The sequence below is a fragment of the Coptis chinensis genome, chromosome 1 (assembly GCF_015680905.1).
Source record: "Coptis chinensis isolate HL-2020 chromosome 1, ASM1568090v1, whole genome shotgun sequence".
Lineage (NCBI taxonomy): Eukaryota > Viridiplantae > Streptophyta > Magnoliopsida > Ranunculales > Ranunculaceae > Coptis > Coptis chinensis.
In genome coordinates, this window is record NC_141456.1 from 18,674,714 (window position 1) to 18,683,784 (window position 9,071).

The following is a 9,071-nucleotide window of genomic DNA, read 5'->3' on the forward strand; positions in this document are numbered from 1 at the left end:
AATTTGAAAACACTTTTCCATACCAGTTTTTTTCGACTTTGGTAGAGTTTCAAATGTGAAACTTTGGTTTACATATTCATCTGCTAAAGAAAAGATATTATTACATTCCATTCATTTCGAAAAGGAATGAAGAAAGACCTTTAACATTAAATGTGAACATCTATCCATTGTTGAGAGTACAATATGTGGATGAAATTGTGTTCAATTCATGACTTCAAATTGGGTTTTGGTATTTGTTACCACATACTGACATCCACAAAATAAACAACACCAGAACTATGTCATCCAACGTGCAGTTTTAATGCAAAATAAAATCTCTACAAATTTTCACATAGGCCACACATTAAAATACTAGGGTGTACCAAAATTAATGTCACAAACAACATAAAAAGCACCTAATAACCAACCGTGCCATAGGCACGGGCAATACCTAGTATATATAAGTATATATAATATATGATAGCCGGGTTTTGAGGAACCCACTCTCCACTATCTAGTAGGCAAATTGAAATCTCTTTATTTACTCAATTTATAAACACCTCCCTCACAAAAATTAGACCCCTTTATTAATAATTTAGAAGAACCCCCCTAATGTAACTTAAATTAGATAATTATTTTTCATTTTTTCCCCTTAATTTAGAACAAGCCCTATTTTATTAATAATTTAGAAAAAAAAAAACTCCCTAATGTCACTTAAATAACATAATTATCCCTTATATTAAATTAGATGTGCCTCCCTTATGTAGTTAATATTAGAATCCAAAAAAACCATACTAATTATCGATCTCAAATGACAGGTTTCAAGACTTTAGGAAAAAAAAATCTCGATGCCCTCTTTATTAATAATTTAGAAAAACCCCCCTAATATAACTTAAATTATATAATTATTTTTCATTTTTCTCCCTGAATTTAGAACAAGCCCTCTTTTATAAAGAAAACTCCCTAATGTCACTTAAATAACATAATTATCCCTTATATTAAATTAGATATGTAATTAATATTATAATCCAAAAAAACCATACTAATTATCGATCTCAAATGACAGGTTTCAAGATTTTAGGAAAAAAAAATCTAGATACCTAGAACGGTTTGCATACTTGTTATATATAATACTTTAATACGCAATTCGTCGTATGTTAACGAGTTTTCGTCGTATGTTACTTCCTTACGGCATGTACTTGTTACGCTCCTTGGATATCAATAAAATGCGACCTGGTTACACAACTAATTCGACAAAATTCACAGTGCTAAGCATCCAGTTTATATGGATAAATTGTTTATTTTGTGTAAAATATCGATTTTTTTATTCTTCTCCTCATTTTTCGCGTACGGTGATACCTCCTTGGCCAGCAATCTATAGTATTATTGATCATGTATTAACTACACAATTGATTAATAAGTCAGGATGGCCGAGTGGTCTAAGGCGCCAGACTCAAGTTCTGGTCTTCGTGAGAGGGCGTGGGTTCAAATCCCACTTCTGACAATGCTAAAATCCCAGCATTAATATGACTTTTTTTTTCGATCTGTCTCGTATTTCACGACTTCACTGTAAATCTGTAAATTAGAAATATATTGTGATAATGTGGTCGAGTTTCTGGGTTTCTAACCCGTGTGATCTAACTTACTGTCTATGCAGCCAAAACTTGTTCAGAACATAGACACTGTGACGAGCCTAAATTTGTTTAGTTTTGTTCAACAGTCGACACTATTCATTTTGAAGTTGGTTGTTGCAACCATTTAATATCTTATATATTACCAAAATCAATTGAAATTACAGAGTAATTTTCGACTTTTTGAAGACGTTTTTACTTGGTAGATATCAACTATAAATCAGCCATATGGAATACAATACCTACTCAGTCATCATTTATGAAACACAGAAAGCGAACAGTGAAGTTCCGATTGTCATGCCTCTATTACCATTTCCCAAACGAGCTGAGGCACGCAGCTTCTTTAGACTCTCATTCTCTGATCATTGCACTATTGGTATATGAGCCATGTTTGTTTGTGACATTGAGAGAAGCGAAAATCTAGCAAACTCAAATGGGGCAATAGATGCAAACACATCTATGACAGAGAAAGTTTCAAATTTGTGTTTTATACCATTAGTCGGATACACTCAACCTCAGTAGTATTATGGGGCAGATATATCTATCTAGTATATCATCCCGGACGTGTGCAGCCAAAAATTGTTCAGAACATAGTCTTTGGCGGTGAACTTAAATTTTATTAACGTTTGTTCGACACTGTCCATTTTGAACTTGACTGCACCATCCTTTATTTAGTCTCTTCTACACTACTAAAGTTAATTTTTCCTACCTTGATTGTGTCGACTTTTTTCCTTAGTATGTGTCAATCGTACCACAATATACTCGGGCATAAGGAATACAATACCTACCCATTCATCAATTTAATACATTCACTCGATCAAGAAATGCAGAAAGCAAAGAGTGAAGTTCCGTTTGTCATGCCTCTGTAACCATTTCCCACATAAATGCATCCATCACTCACAGAGTCACAGACATCCCACCATGAACAGATGCACCTAAATCATAGCTCCAGAGTACCTTCCCTTTCTTAGTATCCATCGCGTATATGGCTCCTTTTGGATCATCTGATCAAGCGAAGAGAACATTGTTAGCAACCGTAACTGGACCACCGGTAGTGGTGTTTCTTGGATTAGCGATGGACCACAGAATGCGACCAGTGTGAGCATCCATTGCCACCCATGCCCCTGCGGTTGTGGTTTTCTTTGAAGGTGCAAGTGTGAAGTTTATCTGCAAGCCGTTAGCTATGTTTGTGTACACCCTCCTTTGATCTGCTGCTGCGCCCCATATTCCACCTCCTACAAGGCTACCTGGCCCGGCCACCTACAACACAAATATGTAACTTGAGAACCAGGTCCCTCTTCAAGTATGGAATTTGAAAGTCAGCACTAAATTTGATGTTTAGACTTGAAATGGCCACTAAATTTAGTGGTCACAAGTTCTAAACATGCATTGGACAACTATATTTGAAAAGAGCCAACTCAAAACTCGTGTAAGAGGACTTGACTCATACTGGATTCCGGTGCCATTGCTCAATGCACATAATTTACTACAGAAGAGGGCAACGAAAATTAAAAGAAAACTAAAAACAACACAAAAAAAAAACCAAAAAAAAACAAAAAACAGAAAACAGTAAATAGTAAAAAAGCCAGAAGATACAAATACTGTCAAGGTCTCAGAGAGTGAGAGATGAACAAAGAAGAAGAAGAAATGAACAATGAGACAGAAGAATTTTTCATTCATCTCACTGAGTGATTACACCTCTTTTTATACACAGAGTTCTCTGATACAGTTATAACTAATTCTAATACAGTTTTAACTAATTATGTTAGTTTGTTATATCTAACTAATCAGGTAGTTGTTCTAGAAGCAGCTGAGCTGGAGCAATACGTGGCAGCTGAAGGTCTTCATACTCTAGTCTTCTATACACCCCCTCAAGCTTTGATGAGTATTCAGTAAAGCTTGATGGCAGCTGAAGGTCTTCACACTCTAGTGGAAAAACACCCCCTCAAACTGAAGGATTTCTGTCAGTTTTGCAGTAGGATGAACATTGAGTCTTTGTTGTAACATTGAATATCTAGTTGTGGACAATCCTTTTGTAAAGATATCAACAACTTGGTCTTCTGTGCACACATATTGTAATCTAAGAACTTTGTTAGTAACTTGTTCTCGAATATAATGAAAATCAACCTCTATATGTTTTGTTCGTGCATGAAACACTGGATTCATGGATAGGGCAATAGCACTCAGATTATCACACCATAAAATAGGTGAATCCTGCAGAAAAACTTTCAGTTCTTTTAGCAGTATACACAACCAATAAATCTCAGCAGCTGTGTATGCAAGAGCCCTGTATTCAGCTTCGGTTGATGATCTTGAAACTGTTGTTTGCTTCTTAGAACTCCAAATTATAGGATTTGAACCATAAAAAACACATAGGCCAGTGGTAGACCTTCTATCAAAAGGACATCCTGCCCAGTCAGCATCAGAAAATGCTCTGACTTGAGCATTTCCTTTTTGTAACTTGATACCATATTGGATAGTACCTTTTAGATACCTAAGTATCCTCTTGGCTACAGCAAGATGAGTACTCCTTGGCTGTTGCATAAATTGACAAACCTGATTAACTGAGAAACTGATGTATGGTCTTGTCCAAGTAACGTATTGCAAGGCCCCTACTAGAGATCTGAATTCAGTAGGATCATGCAGTTCTTCTCCACTGGTTTTATCAAGCTTAGTTGAAGTAGAACAAGGAGTAGAACAGGGTTTTGCTCCATCCATCTTAGTTTTCTTCAGAACATCCAAGACATACTTTGTCTGTGTTAAGAACATGCCATCCTTATCCCTTGTTACTTCCAATCCCAAGAAGAAATGTAAGTCACCTAAATCCTTCATGACGAACTTTGTACTTAGCTGATCAATCAAAGCTTGACAATAAGATTTAGAACTCCCTGCAACCAGTATGTCATCAACATACACTAGAACAAATGGAATGTCCGGAGCCGTGGATCGTATACATAAGGAAGGATCAGCTTGAGATAAGGTAAATCCTATATCAACCAAAACATTCATCAAAGCTTCATACCATTCTCTGGGTGATTGTTTAAGTCCGTATAGAGACTTATGTAGTTTACAAACATGATGAGGTTTCAGAGGATCAATAAAGCCAGGTGGCTGAACCATATACACATCTTCTTTCAGAGTACCATGCAAGAAAGCATTAGTTACATCTAGTTGTTTTACCTGCCAATCCTTTTGAACTGCTAATGATAAAATCATTCTAATGGTTGCAGCTTTGGCCACTGGACTAAAAGTTTGATTGAAGTTCACGCCTTCTTCTTGATCAAATCCCTTTGCCACTAATCTTGCTTTGTATTTATCAATAGAGTCATCAATCTTTTCTTTTAATCTGAATACCCATTTATTTCTGACAAGATGTTGATGAGGAGCAGATGGAACTAACGACGTGTTCGTCCGAATGAGAGCATTGTACTCTACTTGCATTGCTTGTCTCCACTCTGGATGTTTAACGGCTTGAGTATAGCATGTAGGAGTCGGTACTTTAGTTTCTAGATGTGAAACTAGAGCAGATGGTAAAGGATGCCTTGTAACATTCAAGTTAAAGATTTTCTTTGGGTTAGAGAACTTTGATCTTGTATGAACTGAGGGATTGAGTAAAAAGTGCTTGATTAACGGATTAGTAGAAGATTGTAATTGACTATTGGGATATGATGTTTGAGTGATAGGAATTGATTCTGAGATTTGAAGGTGATTATTTTCAGACAATTGAGAAGGATTGTCAGCAGAGGGAATTACTGCAGTAGGAGTGGAATTAGAAATAGGAAGAGTATTGGATTGAGAATTGGTAGAATGAAAAAACTTAAAAGCTGGAACAATCATAGATGATTTTGTTGTTGAAGGAATTGATGGAATTGAAACTGGTAATAATGTTTTGAAAGGAAAAGTTATACACAGAGTTCTCTGATACAGTTATAACTAATTATAATACAGTTTTAACTAATTCTGTTAGTTTGTTATATCTAACTAATCAGGTAGCTGTTCTAGAAGCAGCTGAGCTGGAGCAATACGTGGCAGCTGAATGTCTTCATACTCTAGTCTTCTATAAGAGATAGTGTTAAGCTCGATTTGGCCATGCGCCAAGGTAAATACTTTTCCACAGTTAAGTTTTGAAAGTCAAATATTGAAACTTGATTGCTACCATTTTCTCTAGTTTTCGAGTTAGCTCATGGACTTGAGCAAGAAAAAGATTTTGGCTCTTAGAAGGAAAACAAAACAAAAAGTAAGAATTTCGAACAGCTAGACTCAAGAATTTTTAATTTGAAAATTATTTACTGGTTTAAGTTTACACCCTATCTAATTGTTCATCAACTTACAGTACACCAGAGGATGCGGCCATCTTCGCGGTCCAAGGCCCAGGCATATCCACTTTTTTGCACAGCAGCCACAATATCTCGCTTAGTCCCATTGACAATTATGGTAAGCATCATCGGCGCTTCCCCGAAGTCCGCATCTGGGTTTGGACCAGGAGGGCAACCAGGGGTAGACTTATCACTACATGCCAAGAACCATATGTCATAGCCTCCAAGTTGTCGATACCATTTGATGTTCCCATGATCCATATCTAATGCCATGATTGAATTCTCATGGTTCTCTGGTTCAATGCACCGATCATGATGTGTAGGAGTAGTTTGATTGTTCTCCATTTCCTGGCATCCACGTACACGACTTGGAGCTGAGTAGAGATTGCCTGTGGCTATGTAGACAAGGTTTCTTCTTACATCAATTGAAGGACTACTTCCCCATATAGCAGCTCCTGCATATTCTCCACGTATGCCCAAGTTGTCTGGAAGAGTAAAAGTTTGCCATACGATTTTACCTGTGCGGATGTCTAGTTTGGCCATGCTACCACGGAAGGTGCAACATTGTCCAATACTTGAAATTTCTTCCAAGGATGATGTTCCTACGTAAAATCCCCTGTAAATAAATATTTAAGTAACTTTAAAGATCTATAAGAATTGCAGAATTTTATAGCTATCGGAGAGAAAACAAATTAGGTTAAGCTAAGGCGACTTATTACTTGTTAAAAATAGTTCCAGACATTGTAATGAGAGATGCGGTATGATTATCAAGTCGATTTGACCAAACAAGTCGCCCTGTGGATCGTTTGACTGCGATAACAACTGAAGGACCGTAAATCCCAATCAGAAGAAGGTCCCCTGCAATTGTAGGAGTAGCTCTTGATACAGTAAAGCCGGTTCCATATACGAATGGTTCTAAGCCAGTTAATTCTGTCAAATTCTTCTTCCACACAAGTGATCCATCTTTGGCTTTAACTGCATAAACAAATCCATTCCAACTTGGAAAATAAATGGTTTTATGAAAAATTGCTGGAGTTGCTGATATGTCAGCACCTGCAAAGAATTCCCATTTCAACTTCATCTTTGCAACAGTTTTTGGGCTTATCTTCACTTCTTCCGCTGCATATCTCCTATTATATATGTCACCACCATGATTTAACTGTTGGAGTTATCCCTCACATGAGGAGAGAAACTGGAGCTGGAGAGAAACAAGCGAATTCGGCATCGCATCAAGTCGAAGGCCAGCCAGCCGGATGAGGGCGCCAAGGCCTTCGAGTTCCAATAACATAGGGCTTAAGCCGGCTTCCAGTCTTTTAGCGACTTCGGCCAGAGTGGCAGCGCCAGAAGCATAATTTTTGTGGGCCTTGCTAGAAGACGAAATTTGGTTTTGGAGAAAAACCAAAAATCAAGGTTTTGGGAAAATCTAACCAAACAAGTCAGAAGGATTGGAATCCAGACTAAAACAAAAAGAGATAACCTTTACGAGATACAACCTCAGTAAAGAGATAAAAGTGATCTAGTGCCATAAGGAAAGATTTTAATCTTCCTTCCCACTTTATTAAGAACCGGCTCTTGTGGAAGTAGGCATCATTGGCGAACCACGGTAAATCTTTGTGTTGTGGTTTGCTTAAATCCTTTTACATTATTATCCTTTGTTAATAGTTGTTTAGCGAGTTGGGCATGTTAGAATAGGTAGTTTGTGATATTTAGATTTCATCCGAGTTGAAGTGTGTTCATACAAGTTATCCGTGTAGTGGGGAACCGATTGGTATTGGTATAATCCCCAACAAGTGGTATCGAGCGGGGTTAGAATAGCCCTAGGGTGTTATCCGAATCTTTGTCGGGAAGGTGTTTGAACGAAATTTCGAGAGAAGATTTGAGGTTAAATAACTTGTAGAGATGGACCATTCCGTGAACACTCATTATGATGAGTCGAATAGGAAGAACTACACCATCCGGAAAGCAAGATGGAAGACTTGCTTTCTCGCAAAGGACTTGGCACTTTGTTGAGAATGAGGGAGTAAAACCGAGGAAAAGACCGATGAGAAGTGGAAAAAAAGTGAGAAAAGCTGTGGGTACATTCGACAATGGATAGACGGCGATTGTCTTTCACCATGTGGCCCCGAGACTACGACCCTTCAACCATGGAAGAAACTTCGAAGACCTTTTATGAGAGAAACGGGTGGAAACAAAGTGCTAGTCGTTAAGAAGTTTGCGGAACATTGTTGGTACCAAGAAGGTTCTTCAATGTCCGAGCATCTTAATGAAGTCTGTAATATCATCAATCGGATGCATTTGATGAAGATCAATTTGGGAGGCGAAGTTGAGGCTTTGTTTCTATTAGGCTCTACCCGAAAAGTTGGGAGACATTAGCGGTTTCTCTACATGGGCGACCAAGGATGGAATTGTTACCATGGAGATGGCTACCACGTCTTTGTTGAATGAGGAGACTTGCAAGAAGCGGCTCTTTCTCGAGGTCCTTTTCATCAAATCCTTTGGCAAAACCATCTCGCTTTAGAGGTTTAAATCTAGGGGTGAATAGAACTCCATCAAGAGGCAATGTTACTATTTGCCACCAAAGGCCACTTCGGATATGACCCACGAAGAGGGATGAGAAGAATAAGCGTGTACATGAAGACATGGTGAGGAGCGGAAACATGGAAGATACTTACCGACCGGTTCGGCGACCTAGTGGGAATTGTGTCGGTGTGGTGTGTCTTTGTCTTAGTACCTCATGTCGATATTGGGTGATAGATCTGGGAGCATCTATCCGTCCACGCGCGACGAGGGGATTCTTCACTACTACGGTGTGGTGAATATGGTGAAGTGAGGATGGGTATGATGGAGTCTCGAAGATTATAGGCATTGGAGATGTTCATATAGAAACCAAGATGGGCTAAGGATGACCTCAAGGATGTAAGACATGTCACGACATACGGTTAAGCCTAATTTCTTTGGGAAATTAGATGGCGATGGCTTTGTAAACTCGTTTTAGCGGGGTATGGAAACCGACCCGAGAGGTTCCATTGTAGCGACCCGGAGGAAAGAAAACTTGCTCTCTTTACAAAACCGGAGGCTAGTTTAGAAGAATTGGCGAGAAGAAACTATAATTGGACAAGAGGCGTGTTGGGCATAAAAGGGATGG

At 38.3% G+C, this 9,071-nt stretch overlaps 1 protein-coding gene and 1 non-coding gene across 2 annotated transcripts; one reads left to right on the forward strand and one right to left on the reverse strand.

Annotated features, from left to right (window-relative positions):
- Positions 1 to 1,399: 1,399 nt before the first annotated feature.
- Positions 1,400 to 1,483, forward strand: TRNAL-CAA (transfer RNA leucine (anticodon CAA)). Its single transcript has one exon. It is a non-coding gene; the product is annotated as a tRNA-Leu (tRNA).
- A 636-nt stretch (positions 1,484 to 2,119) lies between these two features.
- Positions 2,120 to 7,080, reverse strand: LOC147522673 (uncharacterized). The gene is made up of 3 exons (XM_086560461.1): positions 6,646 to 7,080; positions 5,942 to 6,542; positions 2,120 to 2,870 (listed from the first exon to the last, which is right to left on the reverse strand). Exons 1-3 carry the CDS (start codon positions 7,005 to 7,007, stop codon positions 2,619 to 2,621), a joined length of 1,215 nt encoding a protein of 404 aa, XP_086416587.1. The 5' UTR covers positions 7,008 to 7,080; the 3' UTR covers positions 2,120 to 2,618.
- Between the last annotated feature and the right edge of the window lie 1,991 nt (positions 7,081 to 9,071).

Excerpts from the sequence above, each read along its gene's own strand:
- LOC147522673 (XM_086560461.1), bottom strand. The coding sequence starts at position 7,007 with ATGAAGTTGAAATGGGAATTCTTTGCAGGTGCTGACATATCAGCAACT. Across the intron at positions 6,543-6,645 it reads TCTGGAACTATTTTTAACAA|GGGATTTTACGTAGGAACAT; the intron begins GTAATAAGTCGC and ends ATTTATTTACAG. Across the intron at positions 2,871-5,941 it reads GCCGCATCCTCTGGTGTACT|GTGGCCGGGCCAGGTAGCCT; the intron begins GTAAGTTGATGA and ends TTTGTGTTGTAG.